The sequence below is a fragment of the Cygnus atratus genome, chromosome 1 (genome assembly GCF_013377495.2).
Source record: "Cygnus atratus isolate AKBS03 ecotype Queensland, Australia chromosome 1, CAtr_DNAZoo_HiC_assembly, whole genome shotgun sequence".
Taxonomy (NCBI): Eukaryota; Metazoa; Chordata; class Aves; order Anseriformes; family Anatidae; genus Cygnus; species Cygnus atratus.
Window position 1 is genome coordinate 139,666,603 of NC_066362.1, and position 18,733 is coordinate 139,685,335.

Genomic DNA, 18,733 nt, shown 5'->3' on the forward strand with positions numbered 1-18,733 from the left:
CATTTATGGCTCTAAATTAAATCAGAGCTACGACAGGCTGTAGCTGGGGGATAAGCACCTGACATTAGGTACATGGAATATCTGTGCTGGCCAGGTGTCTACATGACAGTTTTCAAGGCCAGGTAGGGGGAAGTAAGGGAGGGGGTTTTCAAGGAAAGGTTGGACGTGGTGCTTAGGGACATGGTTTAATGGGTGACATTGGTGGTAGGGGGATGGTTGGACCAGATGATCTTGGAGGGCTTTTCCAACCCTAATAATTCTATGACAAGCATTAACAAGGGTTTGGAAAGACAGAAGGTGACCCAACAGAGCCTTCATCTAGGATTCTGGATTTTCGGCACTCAAGTTTCACATTGGATGGAATACAGGATGACTGAATCCCCCCAGATCTGAACAGAAAAGCCCCTGGCTTTTCCAGTGTACCTTGACTGCTAAATTTTCAGTCACGCATGGCTATCCTATGTTACATAGTGTTCCCCAACAGCGCTGCTGAAAAAATATTCAGTGTATCTCATGTCATGCTTGTGACTAATGCCTTGTTGAACTAATACATTATTTGTAATAAAGACACGGGAAAAAGTAAACAAGTCAACATTAGACAGAATTCAACAGAACATTACCATAGAAAAGGTAGATCATCTGTCAAAATGATGTAGAAGTTTTTTTGCAGTTTTCTCAATATCCCTAATCCATAGCAATAATCAATTGTCTATACAAAATTTGAGGCAGCACGTGACAGAATAATTTCTACCTACATCATTTAAGATATATTAGAAGGAGGCAGGTTTCAGAAAAACCCTTCATATTGATTTGCCAACAGGCAACACTGTAAACTATATGTATCAGTGTCTTGGAAAAGGACACTTCTAGTTTCATCCTATAAACTGTTTCTACATGATATACTATTGTAACCACCTTGTCCAGTTCCCTACTCAAAACACAAACAAACAAAACAAACAAACATGCATTTGAGCCCAGGTCTTCCTGAAGTAAATTCACAGCTTAAAACAAGCTTCTTTGTTTACCCTATGAGGCTAAGACAGCAGGGGATGTGCATATCATAAGTAATTAGGTAGTCAAAATATCTCCCTGGTTAGATATTTCCTTTCAAAGAGCTCTGGACCAGAATGGCTTTATGTAAGTGACAGCAGCTGTGACTATCCAAGGGTATTTTAGAAGTCACCATAATGTTAAGACAGAAGTAGCTGTGCTCCTGTAGCTGCTCACCACTTTTCTGGGCTACAGCACAGAAACTGAAGAAAAGAGCACTTGGCCAAATCTGAGATATCCTACTGAATACAAACTGTGACTGTGCTATTTCCCACACTAGAACAAAACAGGGCACTAATTCAACATGGACATAGCAGTAACACACCCTAAAGAAAAACAATTATTCATTGGAAATATAAAAGCACTGACAGAAAAGAATTCTGCATGTCACTGAGGGTCCCCTTGGCTGAAAGGAGAGAAGGAAGTCTTTCTCACTAATTACACAGAAATGGTGTTTACCTTTCAGCCATGCAATTTAGAGCATAAAGAATTATACTAGCAATCACCTGGGCTGTTACTAAGCCAGAATTGTATGCAGTATGCATCCATTCATCTCTGTATGACTTTAGCAAGAGCCTCTGAGCAATCATATTTTATGGCAAAGACTTTTAGGAACATCACTGCCCACAGTCTTAAAGGAAGCCACATCTTTTTTTTCCCCATTCTCCCTGAATTCTCTTCTCCTTATCTTCAAGTCCTTAATACACATCTATCACAAATGGTACCTGATGGGTAAGCATGCCAACTGTTTACATTATCTTGACTGAACCTTGTACAGAATAGGTGCTTTTAAATGTACTGCGAGGAAAGCTGGAGAGAACCAAAGTATAAAATAAACAATGAATAACTCATATCTAAATGTGTAATGGCACATCCCAAGCCCCTTCCACCACCAAGGATGTAGCAGCACTGCTATGCAAGATACATCATTCTTTCTCTAAAGTCTAAGAACTTAAAAGCCTTAACTTGACTTAACCTGACTACTCTTAAGTAAATGCACTCCTCTAAACAACAAAAGGCAATAGCAAGTAAAATCAGTGTGAACTTCAGAAACTCAGTTGTGTTGTGCAGTTTTTCTATACATTACCAAAAAATCACTGCAATGTTCTTTTGAAGTTATCATTTTTGCAAAATATGAAAAATACTTGCAAACGCTGTAGACTGCTTCTGCCTCCTCACACGGATTGACACTTGATTTTCTTTCACAACATCCCAAGAGGGTTGAAATGTATTAATATAGGACACTGAGAGCACTGAATAGCTTTATTTTTAGGTGAGTTTGGACTTAATTAGGCCTCTAGGAGAGGGATTTAAACGCAGCCAAAAAAACACACACCGCAAACTCAGAAATAAGGCTAAAATTCTTTTACCATCCCAATGGAAATCCTGTCTTTTCTAAAGAAGACATAAACCGTTCTGTATGACCCTCTGTTTGCAAAGCACAGCCTACAAACGTAGGGAAGTAATACACATAAATGGGTAAGCTGCCTGGAAGAGAGATAACTGCTTCAAAAAGAAGAACAGGTAACACCTAAGTGCAGATACTTGCAGTATGATCTTAATTGTTCAGTCTGCCAAGAATTTTCTTCCATTAACACCTCTGTATGTTCATGTTATCATATACTCAAGCCCAAACTCTGTACTTTGACACAAAATCTTGTTCACTGTAACAGCACAGTCAGCAAGTTGCTGCTTGTACTATTTTTCCTTCAGTGCTGCTGAAGCACAGATAAATTCCTTGGTAACTCAGTAACAGCCACATCACTGCTTTATTACCACACGTGCAAACCAGTCCATACTCACCTTGCTGCATCCTCTTCTAGAAGAAGTTTCACGAACTGCCTGGGTATGTGCAGCGACAGCACGCTCTCAGCCATTTGCTCCAAGATTCTCAAGTGGTTTCCATCGGTGGTGGGGAAGCGATACATCCGGCAAATGGCGCCACCAAACACTGTAGTAATAAAAACATGTTATTTAATCAGAGGGTTTGAGTTAAAAGCATACAAAGTCTCTCCTACTATTTTTTTAAAGAGGCTTTGATTCACTAACATGCTGTAACACAGTGCTATAAAAATCCAGTTCAACTAGGTAGCCATCTAGCTTTTCCGAACAGGCACATTCTGCAATGATCATTCTTCTAGCATTCACATGAAAAGCCTCAAAATGATTTAAAACACTGGTAAGGAAATAAAACACAGATTCAACTTGTGAACTTTTATTTTCCTCACTTCCTGTACTTTCCTCTCATGTAATCAGTTGCTGGAAAGCTAATTTTTCTTCAAGATAAAAAATTTAAACAACTGCTCTGCTTCACCCCACCCCGAAAAAATGCTTAGGGGTAGACGAGCAAATTTTATGGAAACTTTTATAGCACAATCAGCAATTTAAAAAGCTTGCTTCTGCTGCTTTTACGATACAAAACGATAGTGCAAATGATAAAATAATTTATTCTTGTATGACCCTCAAATAGGCTGCTCAGTCAGCAGCCTGTTCCTATTCAAATGAAACATCTGCTTAAATGCCCTGGGGCCAAAGCAAAGGGCAAGAGCTTAGCTTTTACTGATGCTGAAAGCCTACTTGTTACAGTCCACAGCAGCTTACCAGATTTCAGTAGTGCATCTTTCCGTAATGAAGCATATTTGGATCTGATTCCTAAAGATTCTGTTAAACTTTCGTCAACTGGTAACACAGTCTAAACAAAAACAAACAATAAAGAAAAAAGCCTCAGTGCCAAGGCAACATGAAGTGATGACCCTATTAGACAGACTTAAGGGAAATATTCAACACAGGGCAGGTTTAAAAATAGATATCCCAGATATGTTCACTGTAAAAAAAAAAAAAAAAAAAACTATCGCAGGTTGAAATAATAAATCCACTTAAATGCAACAATTTAAACATTCTTGTTCAATGCTACTGCAGAGTTTCAAATGCTGTAAAAAATTTCATCTAGTCCTTGAACTACTTAATGTTAGCACAGCTCCAGAGTCCTCAGAGCTACTCAAACATATGCCAGCTGTAGGTTTTTTCTGATATAAAGTGATACTGATACACATTGCAACTGTGATACACACAGATATGGCTGCAATTATCACCAGTACATTCAGCACACAAGGTTTACAGAATTAAGCATATGTCTAGGTTGAGAAATCACCATACCTGTTCTAATAAAACTTTTTTTGATCACAAAAAAAAAATGCAGCATTCAAGTAACCTATTCAGTTTTATTAAAATCTTTTATGCTACTTTTAAGATACGTTTTTAAAAGGTGCTTGGGAAAATTCTGGAAATCCTGCCTAATATTCCCTGACCACCCCATACAGCTTTGCTTGATACCACTGTCCAATTCACAGTGTGCAATACCACAGCTTTATGAAACTGCTTGTGGATGCCTCAGTGTAGCAGGTGTACTAACATACAGTACCACAAGCCTATTCTGATGAAAGGCACTTGAAGCTAAAGCTTAGTTACTGTAAGCTATTTTTTTCCTCTAGATTTTAAACTCCAAACATGAGCAATAAGATCTCTGCCAAATACAAAAGTGCTCCACACCATTAGGCTGCTCTTCATAGTATTTTGAAATTAGAAAGCACCAATAAATTACACGGCAGGTTGACAGCAGGTCTCAACACAGTTTATTTCAATGCTGGCAATAAATCTTCATCTTTCTGAAGCTGATATAATGGTTATACTCACCCTTCCATTAATTGTATCAGGTGACCTTGTCACTGGAGGCCTTTGGTCAGTTTTTTCCTCCATTTGCCATCCAATAACTGTAATGTTACCTACACGGTCACTTTCAGCAGACCTGCAACAAACACTCTGCGTTGAAATTTTTTTGGAGGTGGACCTGTTTATCAACAAGGGAACACTTATAAAAGGCTATTAATCTTCAGACTTGATGAACATTTTAAATAGGAAGCTTTTCAATTTAATTTTACATATTCTTACAATAGGCTATTCCAATAGGAAAATGTTCTCATTCCTTAGGGATACTGTCAGACCTCCTAACTGAAGGCAACCTAAAACCATGAGTGTGTTTCAATACTCCTGTAAAACCAGAACGGGCTCAGATTTTACAATTAGCTTGTTGTAGTCAAAAAAATAAAGATCTTAAATTGTGAACATTAACAGAGAGCAGATAATTGGATGCATACCTGCACACGTGTGCCTGTACATCCAAAATCTAATCTTTTAACTCTCAATCAGGAGCCTGCTACTTGCATGCAGCAACTGGTACAGGCTGGTTGTGAATTTTGATAATGCACGGACTAGACAGAAGTAGCACACTGAAAACCCTCCAGTTAATAGAGACTTGAGTCAAAGCCACCCATTAGGAGTCTGATCACATTTTATGCTTCTGCAGTTAGGTTATTTAGATTGGGAAAATCGGGGGCCTGACATTCCAGAAAGAAGAGCTGATGCTAGAGAGACGGATCCCAAAAGGAAGTGGTCTAGGGAAGAAGAAGGTGAAGATCCTCAATGGAGGAAAGGTCACTGAGGTGAGGGATTATCCTACAGATCAGGGAGGTGCAAGGACACAAACACCAAGGACACCCAGGATCCTTAGCCACTAACAGCTGAGCAGCCGCACAGCATGAACTGGCACAACTTTCTGCCCAACCTTCCCAGACCAGCAGCAATCTCCCTGCTGGGGATGGAAGTCAAGACCACATGAGCATATCACAGAGGAGGGAGGAAGTGTGTGTGTGAGATAGAACCCAATCAGGTAAAAGCCCTAACCTTGCTGGTTTTTAAATAAACCCCAGTACCCTCATCTACCACAGCTGCTATTTATTCTGTCTCTCCCACGACACAGAGTAATCTTGGCAGAGATATATGTTATTATTTGAAGATAAGTTCTGAGTGGTATTTTAAGATTGTTGTTTACATTTTAAAATATGCTGGGACAACCAAGACAATAATAACAACAATAACAACAACAACCACCACCCTTGAACAGACAACACTGGAGAGACAAAAGAAATAAGCACACTGGAAGACTACAAGAAAAGGTCTAAACATCCAAGTCACGCAGTATGTTTATAAACATTGCTTAGCATCCAGCTTACACATCTGAAGGGTAATACGACAATGAAAAGATATGCATGTATTCACACACTTTGCTCTACTAATCAGAATACACTTGATATCACAAAGGGCATTTATTAAAGCCCACTTTCAACTGTGTCATGAAAGATTAAATCTAATAGAATAACGACATCTATCACACAACCATGAAATTTCAGCTATCGCATTCCTCTTCTTTTTCACCCTCATCCTCACAGTTACGATAAATTATACTATTCCACCCATCATCAGTGTCATACTTTTCGTGTCTTTTCTGACTCACTTCCCTCATCTGCTCCCCCTGTTAAATCACGTATTTTTCTTTACAACACATTGGAGAAAAGCTCAAAATTTTACTTCTCTCTCTTCTTAGCATCAAAAGCTTTGTCCATGGCTTGGTTAGCTGTGTTTAGAAGTTTCTCAATGTTTGTCACAGTCACCGTTTCTAGTGCTCATAATGCTGATTTACAAACGCATTCTTCTTCAGTCTCTCTGATTATGCTTTTCCCCTTCAAGTGATTTTCCCTTGAACAATAATTCTCCAACAATGATTCCTGTCCTGCCTTCAACACACGTTACTACAATGCACATTTACACTCCAAGGCTCTCTTTTCTTAATCTCACTGCTATCCTCATTCTTCTCCAAGCTTTCACTTAACTTCATCCCACACTGGATTTCATGTGTGTGGTTTAACTCTTCTGATTAGAACTATCACCTTCAGGATGTGTAGCAAACTCACACCCTCTTCTTTTTCATTTCTTACTTTTATCTATTATTTCTCTTCTATTATCTATTTAAGCCAAGGTATTCCAAACAGGTAAGCTAAGCCGCTGTTTTGATGGGTTCCAAATCTCCCTACCACAAGCTCTTCACCCACCAGCATAGTTAAAAATGTTCTGTTTTGCCACTCTCCACACACGCACACACAGAGTGATGATAGGACAAAATGAACAAAAATGCAACTGGTCTTGACAACACTGTTTGACTTGTAGAACTAGAAGCAATGTCTAACACAATTCAGCATGTTTGATAAGGTCTTGTTCCACAAGTTTTAATTACCATGCAATATAAAATCTCCCCCTTTTTAATTTTTTTTCTTTTCCTTGATAGTGGCCTAGAACTTAAAAATAATAAAATAAAATAAAAAGTCTTCATCCCATCTCATGGACAGCTCTCACTACATCTTAACCACGCCTTCAAGAATCAAGATGGCTGATTCCTTAATGAAGGAAAACACTACAAACCTTAGTGTTAAGTGCAACCTGTGATTCTTCTCCTGAAGAAGCTCTTTTACAGTGAACATCCCAGAACCCAACAGATACATCTGGAAAGAAGATGATTACCAGAACTGTAATTATTTACCTTTGCAACAAACAAAGCCTTTGTCCACCAAAGTCCAAAATACAATTTCTACTCTTCCTTGAAGTCTGACCCAGACTTGGCTCCTTGTGAAGAACACACCTCTTCAGGAGTTATTCCTCTTTCCCCACAGCCCCCCCATGAAGCACTCTACAGAGGAGGACAGCCCGGCTGACCCTGAGGAAGCTGTGAGAAAGCAGGAACATGGGGCCTGAATCAGTATTCTGGCCGACAGCTTGAGCACAATTGGCTCGAATGGCTCCCTGATTCAGGTAGTTACATGGGAGGGCTGGCACTTACATTTTTTCTGTAAGGCAGCAAATGTTATCCCTGAACAAAATCACTAAGGGATCAGGGCAGGGGAATTTCTGAGAGCAAAAACATTCTTCCCCAGAAACTTTTTTGCTGCTCTCTCTGCCTTGCCATCTTACAGAAGAAAATGACTGTGGTTAAACTAAGGGCAATCTTGCTACAGACCAGCCTTATCTGAGAAAACTGGCAATACTCCCCACTCTGTTAAGTCCATCCTGTGGCATTTGTCCCTCCTTCCCCTACCCATCTTTTCTCTAGGAGGCACGTTGCTATGTCTTTGCTTTTTTCCACAAAACTTCCTAGTTTTATCTCATTGCTTCTCATTTGCTTGCTCCACACTGACTGGGGAGGCAACAGAATGACGAATACTTACTGTTCCCTGAGATCTATCTTTGACGTCATACACGGAGAGTTTGATTTGTGTCATTTGATTGATAAGAGAGTCTTGGAAAAAGGCAATGCTGCTTAGAAATATAGGATTACTTGTTCCCTGTAATCATAAACAAAAGAAGCAAAGAATAACACAAGGTGATGTTTGTTAGGAGGAAATACTTCTTGTGTTAGCTTCAATTTTAAATCTAATCCAGCAGTACCTCAACACTTACCTCAATAATTTCTGTCTGTGCATGCTTCGTCCAGAATGCCTGAGGAGGTGTAGTTACACTCACTGCTACAAAACTGTTTGGTTTTCGATCTAGTGATGGAGTTAGCAGCTCACTGCAAGCTTGAGGCATGTAACAGAGAAATAAATTTAGATCCACAGTCTTTCTCATAATTCTGTAAGACTCTACATTGTTTTAAAAGCATATTATATAATGTGAGCATGAAAACCATGAAAGGCCTAGGATTCAGTCTACCACTACACCATGAAAGCAGACATCATTCACCTTTGTGCATACAGACAGTATATATGCCATCAGATCACTCTTGCTCCAAGCTGTACAACTGTACATTAAGCTCGTTCTCTTCCAACACCTGCCTATCCATCCCTCCAGCACAGCTCATTAAAACAGTGTACATGCAGAGAATTTCCACTGGGAATCTCATGAGCATGGCTGTATTTGACCTGAAGTCACACTCCAATAACCCATTTACCAAACCCTGTTTTGCCACAGAGAACCAAAAGGAGTCCTTGAACATTGATCAAGAAGCACTACTACGAGGAGAACTAGCTTGTAATTACAAAAGGACTGTAATTTATCTCTTCTAAAATGATACAGAGAGTTTAACTGCTGGGAAGGGACTACAGTGAATAGAAAACAACTATTAGAAATTCCAGTGAATGACTCTACACAACTACATTGCAATTCAGAGCTAAATTCTAGCTAGCTAGATACAAGTAATTACAGCATGGTCTGGCTCTGCTTTAGCTAGATGTGCAAGGTTAGTTTTGAATTTACCCGGGCTGGCAAAATGCTTAAATGTACACTGAACAGCTTTGCAGTTCTGTGTATTTTTAATTTATCTGAAAATATTTAAAAATCCTTATTCAGTTCCGAGGAATTCTAGTTAACATTATTATTCATAGTATTATTATACACATATGTGCAAATTATCTAATTTTCATTTCAGTCATACTGGTAAGAGCAGAAACTTCCAAACAACCGAACACTATTAGTGCAAGAAAAGCATGCTGCAGTTGAAAATGTGGACTGAATTTTAATGAGAAAAATGTTTCTCACTTATTTTTCAAGTGAGGTGAGTCAATGCACAAGTTTCTTGTCCATATTTAAACATCCCAGAAATTAGGTCACTGAAGCATCTCACATTACCATTTGATAGCAAAGACCACAGGAAAAAAGGTATGTGTGATAGTTGGTAACTCTTACAAAATATTCTGTCTGAAAATGGTGTTTCCACCAAATCTTCAGTTTGCTTGAAGACTTGAACTGTTGATATACTGAGACTGAGGACAGTTTCATAGTATCTTCACATAAACTAAATGTACATTTAAAAGTAATATTCACATAGCAAACATTTAAAAGTTTATAGGACAGATGTTTTAACTGCAGATTTTTAAAAACATCACAAAATCCTTTGGCTGTCTATCAAAAGCTACAGTACAGGCAGCAAGAAAGCTGTACCTCATCTCCATAAGAATCACAGCAAAGTTTCAATCCTTACTATATGAAAGGCACTTCTGAATCAAAATTAAAAAAAAATAAATCCGCATATACTTAATAGCACATATAGTCAAAATTATCAAAAGTCTAAACAATCCTAAAAAACACTAAACATACCTAAACTGAACTCTAATATCGGCTCATCTGGATCCTGAATATTTCCTGTAAAATGAAAAAATTAGCACAAGGTTAGTGAAGCATTGCTCTCATGTAAACCCGTCCTTGAAATTGCAGTTACAGGGGAAGAAATTAAATTTGATAGAAAATATTAACATTCTTAATTCAATGATCCAAGAATATTTAGAATATTCATTAGCTAATCTTTGGTACTTAAAATTTATTTAAAAAACCTGAAATGAACTAATTTTCTAAGATAGGTTAAAACAATGACTAAAATATGTAAAACTACACAAGATTATATTGAATATGGGAATACAAAATGCCAAATCTCAGTGGAAAATAAAAGAATTAAAGCCACTTAGTGTCTGAGCCACTATTAGCTCCAAATTATTAAATCAGATATATCTCCTCAGTGATCAGTGAACGGGGAAAAGTGGGAAAGTACCTGTCTCTCACTAATGAAATAAAGACTCCAGGGATTACAGTGCTAATTTACTCGCCGTAAAAGATGGGGAAGATAAATCAAAGATTCCTGAACTCTCTTGAAAATTATATACAATGTCAAGCTAGTAGGCTGCCAAGACTCTTCCTAGACAACCTTGACATTCTTTTACTGTTTTTTTTCCTCATTGCCTATTTTTCACTGAAAAACATAACTGCACATAAATCTACTTTAATTTCTTTTTCCTTGCCTCTCCAATTTGAGTGTTTTGTCTGCATTAAGAATGACAATTTTAAGACTGTTGAACACTTCAGATAATCAGACACATCTAAATCTTCTAGGAATGGGAATAAAAAAACGGTAATCTTAGTAAAGGGCAGATTCTGAAAGGGGCAATAAAGCAATAGCTGATATGAAGGTACGTACCTGCGAGAGAAAGGCCTAGCATGTCTGAGGTGACATCAATGGTGGAGGCCCGTTGCACGGTGCGGGACTTTGCACCATGGCGGGGACTGTGTTCTCTTGCTGTCATTTTTTCATGAAGAACCCTTCTTTTCTTGCTGCTTGGCTTTACTGATGTTTGTCTTATGGAGCAGCAGAGTGCAGCAGGTTGTCTCCAAGTGCTATTCCTCTAACATTACCATGCTAAGCCATAAAGAGAGAAAAAATGTACACCAGAATTTTAGGCCACGATCAGCTGTTGCTCTTTTTAACAGCAGCAAACTTCCTGCCATAAAATTGCCTCAGGTCACTCAAATAAACCACGCAAGGCAGATCCAAAGCACAGTAAGTCAATTTTCATGAACCGTACATCTGTAGCATTTTACTGCAAATTGTTGAAGAGTGTACCACACGCAAGAAAGGCTCTTCTGTCAGAGAACAGGGGTTGAGAGACTCGTTAACAGACCAGCTGCTCTTCCCCTTTGTCTAAGTTATTAAATCACACTTAATGAAGTTTCCTGGTTTTCATAATCCCTAGAGAGCACAAGTAAATTTGTCAGATGGGGCCTCCCTCTGCAGAGGTAGGACAACAGATTAGGACAAAGGGAGATGGGGTTGGCAGAATGTGGAACAAAAGAGCAGGAAATGTTTTTAGTGTCAGCAAGCTGTGTCTTTCTAGGCTCTATCACCATGAGAAAGGGATATTGAAAACTATACATAAAACCTTCCGGGTCAGGATGAGGTCGAAATTCTGGCATGGCAACGTAAAGAAAAAGCAAAACGGGATGACTGCTGACGTGGCATACAGCAGTGTTTGTGCTTTTTGTTCACCCAGTAATATGTGAACATACTTGAAGGGTTTTCTTCCTTTCACAATGTCTATAAAGTCAATTATTATGCTAGAAAAGAAACACAGTGCCTACAGAACATTTGATTACGTTGTTAAATTTGGTTAAATGTAGTGTGCTTGGTTTCACTGGTAAATTTGTATTTTCCTTCCATCAGCCACGTCAGCACTGCACTTAAGGAACTTTTCTATTCCTTTCACAGTATTTTGACAAAATCCATTCATTTAGAAAGTGACATTAGGAGTAAAATCTGAAAAACTGAAAGGTAGAAATACAATGATTAATGCCCTCAGAGAAGGCCCTCATTCATATTACAAAATATTTGAATCACGCTGCATAATGGTAGCATTTTTTTCCTCTTAGGTTGAGGGACCTAACAACGGACAAGATGCATTATATTTAAATAAACCACCTAACTTTTACTTGTGTTTTTAAAAGGCATTTTAAATCTGTCTGAGGGCCACCCAGAGGAATATTCAACCTGCTTAACTCAAAACTCTAAATTTAATGAGCACCTCCCTCTGGAACGCTTCAAAATAATCTCCCTCTCTCCACAGGGAATTCAAGTGTCTTCTTAACTAGCTCTGGTTCACTAAACATCTAATATTTAGATGCAAGTTAAGTACCAAAGACTACTGAATTGAGCACAGTCCTGGCCATCTACATGAGATTAAGAATGGGATTTGAAATGGGGAACTCAATCTAAGGAGGAAGGAATTTGGGCCATGTCCAGCAGATGGGCCAGTCTATTGCCCCTCAGAACTAGTAATTTCCTTCTGCAATTCAATTCACAACTGAATACTGTCGTACTCAATACAGTACTAAATCATTAATAGGATGTCATCAACTAATTCCAAGTAGAAAAAAAAGGAAACTGTTGAGTGGAAGAAGCAGAAATTGAGAACTCTGAACATCCCATCTCCAAAAGCTTTGAGACTCTTAACAGCATGCAAAATGACAGCCAAAAATTAGAGCAGGTAGTTTTTCAATTCTTGTGGAATCACAGAATAGTCGAGGTTGGAATCACAGAGGTTGGAAGGAACCTCTGGAGTTCATCTAGCCCAAACCCTCTGCTCAAATGAAGAGTCATCTAGAGCAAGTTGCTCAGGACTGTCTCCAGCTGAGTTGTGGACAAGAATGGAGACTCCACAACCTCTCTGGGCAACCTGGTTGTTCCCATGTCTGATTACTGACAGTAAAAAAGCTTTTTATCTTTTCTTTTAACATTTAAGTGGTAAAGTGGCTAGAGAACCACCAGTCTTTCTGCAATAGTATTGAATGTCCTAAGATTTGGTCAAATAAAACTTCCATCAGAACTCTTTGTCAGTTTACAAGTCCCTTACAATTCTATTCTTTTTCCTTCTTTCAGCAATACATTTTTCTTGGTTTGTTCTTTATGTAATGTAATGTTAATGGTTTGTAAGTCCATTAAACCTAAGTGCCTAATGAAACAGAACAGCTACAAAATGTGGTTGCAGAGATTTAGGCAGGATGTCATAGTCCCTTCCCCCAAATCCTATAAATACCCTATTAGGCAATAACTAACGTTCTCATAGCTAAGGATCAAACAGCAGATAGGTGAAAGAGTCTACTTTTTTTTTTTTAAATCAGAATCTCTGTAATTGCTGACATCCTTAAAAAGGGTCAATCTTTCAAAAGTTAAAATAGGGATAGATTTTTTTTTAAACTATTTCTATCTAAATATTACTGAGAATAATATTCCAAGTCTAAGTCCTCAACTGTTCCTTTACATTGCAATATTAATTTATCACCTATGATAATATGATAAATTCTTAATTTACTGGCAATAGCTTACACTAATCTTACTTACAAGAGGGCTCTTTTCGTCATGTGCGGAGGGATTTTGCATGTCATAATATCGGTTAAGTCCACATCTGGAAATGAACAAAACAATCAGTACAAATAATCAATCTTTTATACACTGTAAATCACTGCCAACAGAAAAGTATCCTTCTTAGATTAACTGTAAGTTTCACTTCTGATTACTAGATCTTGCATTAAAATCTACTGAAAACTAAGAGCACCGACACTGGCAAATAAAGAAGAGTACAATCCTCTGATGAACCTGACCCACCACTGGTGATAGCAATAGCCAGACAGAGCAGGAACACAAAGAAATAAGCTTATGCTGAAAAGGACTGACTTCAGGTCAGAATTTGGTGAGTGGGTGCAATGGTTGTAAGAAACATACATAAAAATGTTTACAGAAAGGCCTGGTGCTATAAGAAAAAGGATTGTAGATGATACACATTGAGAATGAAAAGCTTCTATAATGAAAAAGTTACTATACTTGCTTTTCTATAAGTTAAACTTCCCAATTTATATTGTTTGGAAGAGTTATAACTTATAAGAGTTAAAACATCACGAGGAAAGATCATGCAAAGTAGTCAAAACACGGAAAATCAAAATATCGGGACGTAGGGCTGTTTCTCCATTTGGTGAAATTACGTGAGGTAGGCTTCCATGAACAGCTAGCAATAGGCATACAGGAAAAGTGAATTATTTATAAATATACTACAGGTTACCTGAAGGTTTGCATTTGCTAATGGTACCATCTAATTCAAGTACATTTACATTAACAGGATATGCCTTTTAAGATCTCACATGTATGGCATACAAACAAAAGAGATGAGGGAGTCGAGGCTCAGCTTTTGGATTTCATCGCCAGTCCTACCAATAACCCAGGATTGCTTAAGAAAACAGGTCTGAGCTCTTATCATCACTTACGGAAAGGGTTTCATCTCACCTAACTTCATTCGTGTAGGAGGCAAGTAGCTGATCTCACCTCATTGCCCAGGTTCTCTACGTAATCAATGGTGAGACACAGGCACCTCCAGAAAATGATTCACCATTTCCCAGGGTAGGTGGGATGAATCACCCCATGAAGATACCTCTCTCTCTCATTTTAGAAACAATTTAGATGACTAGTTTAGGCCTGACACTGCAGCTGGGCAAACTGAATCCCTCCCCCAGTTGTGCTAGCTCAGGCAGGGATGACTTCCTTCCATTCACTGCATGGCCTGACAGACCCAAACAATAGCTGCTCTTGGATTGCAACCATTTCTACCATTGCAACTTTATGATCATGTTTTTGATAGAAATCGGTGGAGGCGTGATTCCTCCTGAATTAAAGGTAGTACAAACACACCTGGCAGTTTCCTGAGACGGCACCCAAGACAGGTATCACTCCTGTCCCAAAGGGCTATGTAATTCAGTCATCATGTCCAGGCAAATCTCATCTGGAACACGGCATGACACACCTACACGTAGCCTTTGGCTTTGCCCTTACTAATACTGCAAACAGTGGATGTTGCTGATAAATCTTCAGGAGGAGCATAACAGAGAAAGGGAAAATGTGGCAGCTCATTTAATGCTTTGAAAAAAGGTCTGGGGATGAAATCCTACTGAAAGTTTACCATCATCTCCAAGGTGGAGTGAAAAAGTAATTGTGGGTACTTAACAAACTGTTTTACTGCTCTCTGTACTGCAAGGCCCACTCTCTGGACCTTACAAATTAGGGTTGCTGCTCCTCAACAATCCGTTCTGAAACATCAAAAGGGCACCTCCAGCCAACTGGCCTCTTCAGATAACATCATAGTAAAATGTCTCCTGTGCTCAGGTTGAAAATATTTTAGCAATACAGTGAGTGATCAAAAAAGTGGAAACGAATACTGCCTGAAAAACACTATTTTGAATCTGCAAGGTAGCCAGGTTTTCAATTAGCATCTTATTAACTGTATCAGCATGGACAAAACAATGGAAAGGATGAAATACCGGACACTAAGTTATGACTACATTTCCTTGCATGTAACAGCACCATCTCTAGTATGCTTATCAGATACTTTTTTTTCTTCCTTTTTACCTCCAATTACTGAAAACCTCAGTATTTAAACGCGATTTGCCATGCTGTCTCAGGACCAACCTTCCAGCAGTTCCAGCATCCCATCTCCAGTAGCCATTTCAAAGGAGGATGCAAGGAACCTTACTGACCCTGCCTCAGGGTCTGAGGTGAAGGTCTGGACCAACCCCATCACTCAGGGCTGCAGAGGTAGCCCAAGAGCAGCACACCAGCTCAAGGTCTGCAGCTCCAGCAAAAGCCTCCTAAGACTGACACCGATTAACAGCTGTTTTTTGCAGTCTCATGAGCACTTTGCTCTTCTGTCTTTTATAACAGCACACTGAATGTCCTGAATCTGGTGCAGGTCACACAACAAAAGGAAAAGTCGGAGCCATGAGCTTGATACCTGGAGTCAGATTTTTCCTTCCAGCCAAACCCAAGGGAGCAACAACACAGAGGATATCGATGCTAGTAAAGATGGGATCTGTAGAATGAAGCAGCTGGTGCAAGAAGCTGATATCCACCCAGTGTACATCTCAAGGTGATACTTAGCACTATGGTCCAGAGCTAATTTGGCTCTGGGGAATGAACACGCATTAAACAGTGTGCCCTCTCCAACCTAGCTTCAGGCAAGAAGCCTGATTCATGTGCTCCAAGATACGAACAAAAAATGCAGTGACTGGGGATGATCGCAAGATTTACTTCCGAAATGGACTCCTAATCTGAAACAAAATGCTGATATGGATGCAGGCATAAGACCAGCTATGGCTCGTTTATTTGTCCTACGAGCAGCCTCCCATGAGTTGCAAATGCTCCCGTTGTTGCCATTGACCAAATATAAACTATTTCAACGCCAACTGCAGATCTATGGGTTGACAAATTTCACTCCCCTTCGCTCCCTCGGTGACCCTGGACATCCCCTTTACCAGGCCACCTGGGAAGGCGGAAAGAAGCAAGCGGTGCCAGCACCCAGTATGAACCTTTGCCTCCCACCGAGATTACCTCCCCAACCAAAACATCCTCAGCAGGTGCTAGGCCGTCAGCTCCACAAAGAGGCTGCCTTCCCCTCTCAGTCGGCTCCTTAAGTCTAGCTTCCCCTCCTGAGACGGCTCAATGTTTCCTCCTCTCACTGACCAGAAACCCCACTACCAGGAAGAGAACACAAGTTTGCCCTGAATGGTGTCTCTTGTCCTCCGGAAGCCCTCCTGAGGACTCTGATCAAGGGGGTGACCTCAGCAAGAACAGGGAAACATCCTCCACAAGAAAAAGAAATCAACTACTGCAAGACACAATGAATGTAGCTGTGCAGCATGGAAATCCCCAAAAGCGACCTTTCGGTGATATTTAGATAAAATGCCAGTTCAGCAGCAGGAAGTAGCTTGCTTTCTCTTTGTTTTCCCTTCCGCCCTCTCCCACTTACTTACACACAAATCTAAGTCACACTCTTTCTTCCGGATCCTTCACCCCCACCACGAAGTCATGAGAAACTTCAGCAAACCCAATTAATCTAAAAACCTGATTTTCTCTCCTCAATCTATTTAGGTACTTCTAATAGAAAAGTGCAATTTAGGCCGCTTAGTTCTTTGTGCAAATGAAGACCGTTTGTCTATATCCACAACCGAAACACAATTAACATTCTTCCTAGCTTAATGAGATACCGTTTTATTTTTTCTTGTGCTCACAACACTTCTATTTCTCCAGTATTCCTTCTGCGAGCGCAAGATTATGCACACCCCCATGTGAAAGAGAGCATCCGTAAGGTGCAGGTTTGCTAACTAAAAAAGAAAAAGCACAGCTCTTTTTCGCTTTGCAGATTTCTTATCATGTTGAACAGGGCACAGCGCCATGGAAAACGACGAGCCTTGCTACAGAGCAGCTTCAAGTCCAGCCTTCTCAGCCTCCTCCACTGTTTTACCAACAGCTTATGGATGGTCTTTTCTCTAGGTTAATCTTTAGGCTCTTCACGAGAAATATACAGGGTATGTTACAGTAAAGCTTCCTCTGCACGGGATGACTTCTTTCCATACCACCTGGGCCTCTCACACTGCCCACGCAGACACGGAAAAAGCCCACGAGACTGGCGAATGACATATTCGCTGTTGAGGAGTTTGGACGGGGAACACACAGCTGAATGTGCCGGTCCTTTGGGCACCCTCCTAAAGCCTCCTTCTTGTGAAGCCATCTTTCACCATAACCTGATGCTCACAGAGCAGAAACAGCGTTGTAATGGCTGGCAAAGCAAAGAGCTAAACCTCCTCCTCCAAGGTCCTCCTGCTGCAGGAAAGGGTTGGGGGAGAGGGGAAGAACAGGGAAAAAAAAAAAAAGTAAAAAAATCCAGCAGTTTATGGCCTGGAGATGAACCAGATACACCCTTACATTTGCTGCAGCGTTCATTACAGCTGTTGATTACAGATTGCAGGCTCTCTTCTCTGACACGACGGGTGGCAATGAAATATCCCCCATCATACAGGCAGTGAGAGGCTGTGGGGACCACAGAAAACACAGAGGAATAAAAGCACGTGAACTGCATGTACAGTGGGAAGTTTTGGTTCAAATTTGATTACAACAAGAAGTCCAGGGAACTATCTGAACTGTCTGCCTGCAATACTTACCCACTTCACAGACTAACGTAGCACTACTTAAAGGCAGTTTATTCTGGTCAAAACAACCCAGGAATCACTGACGAGCTACTGTTAGCGCTGTCCGCTGTGTGCTTGGGTCAGATCTCACATTCTGCTCGGAAACCACTGGGTTGTGTTCAGCTTCAGCTGTGCTCCGGGGTCACAGACTAAACATTAGTTTACTTTCTTGACTCTGAATTTTCCCAGATGGAAAAAAATGCTCCCTTAGGTCACAAACACACCAGAAAATCTCCCAAGCACTCTTCATTTTCATGTGGCATTCATCTGACATGCTCTGCTTCCTACGCTTACCATTTGAAACATTTATATAAATTAAAAATACAAAACAGCAGCAGAGGGCAAGCCAGAAACGTACAGATTATTCCTCTAACATATGTGGCTTTCAGTAAGACATAATTAATTGACTCAGGAAATGAAACAATCAGTGTCGTGTATTTAGAAAATCTGAAATAAATGCTAGTGTGGGAGT

General features: G+C 39.8%; 1 protein-coding gene across 31 annotated transcripts in view; it reads right to left on the bottom strand.

The window, feature by feature from the left end:
• The window catches only part of INPP4A (inositol polyphosphate-4-phosphatase type I A), a 120,721-nt gene that overhangs the window by 41,653 nt on the left and 60,335 nt on the right, over positions 1 to 18,733 (bottom strand). For 17 of the 31 annotated variants that reach the window (XM_050716308.1, XM_050716369.1, XM_050716355.1 and 14 more), the window contains 9 exons: positions 13,595 to 13,658; positions 10,901 to 11,119; positions 10,030 to 10,074; positions 8,395 to 8,513; positions 8,163 to 8,279; positions 7,363 to 7,442; positions 4,744 to 4,897; positions 3,652 to 3,742; positions 2,854 to 3,001 (listed from right to left, as the gene is read on the bottom strand). In XM_050716308.1, coding sequence (XP_050572265.1) covers positions 2,854 to 3,001; positions 3,652 to 3,742; positions 4,744 to 4,897; positions 7,363 to 7,442; positions 8,163 to 8,279; positions 8,395 to 8,513; positions 10,030 to 10,074; positions 10,901 to 11,006 — 860 coding nt within the window. In that variant the 5' untranslated portion in view covers positions 11,007 to 11,119; positions 13,595 to 13,658. The remainder of the gene's footprint in view (positions 1 to 2,853; positions 3,002 to 3,651; positions 3,743 to 4,743; positions 4,898 to 7,362; positions 7,443 to 8,162; positions 8,280 to 8,394; positions 8,514 to 10,029; positions 10,075 to 10,900; positions 11,120 to 13,594; positions 13,659 to 18,733) is intronic. The other 14 variants (XM_050716329.1, XM_050716361.1, XM_050716380.1 and 11 more) reach the window with 1 other exon arrangement.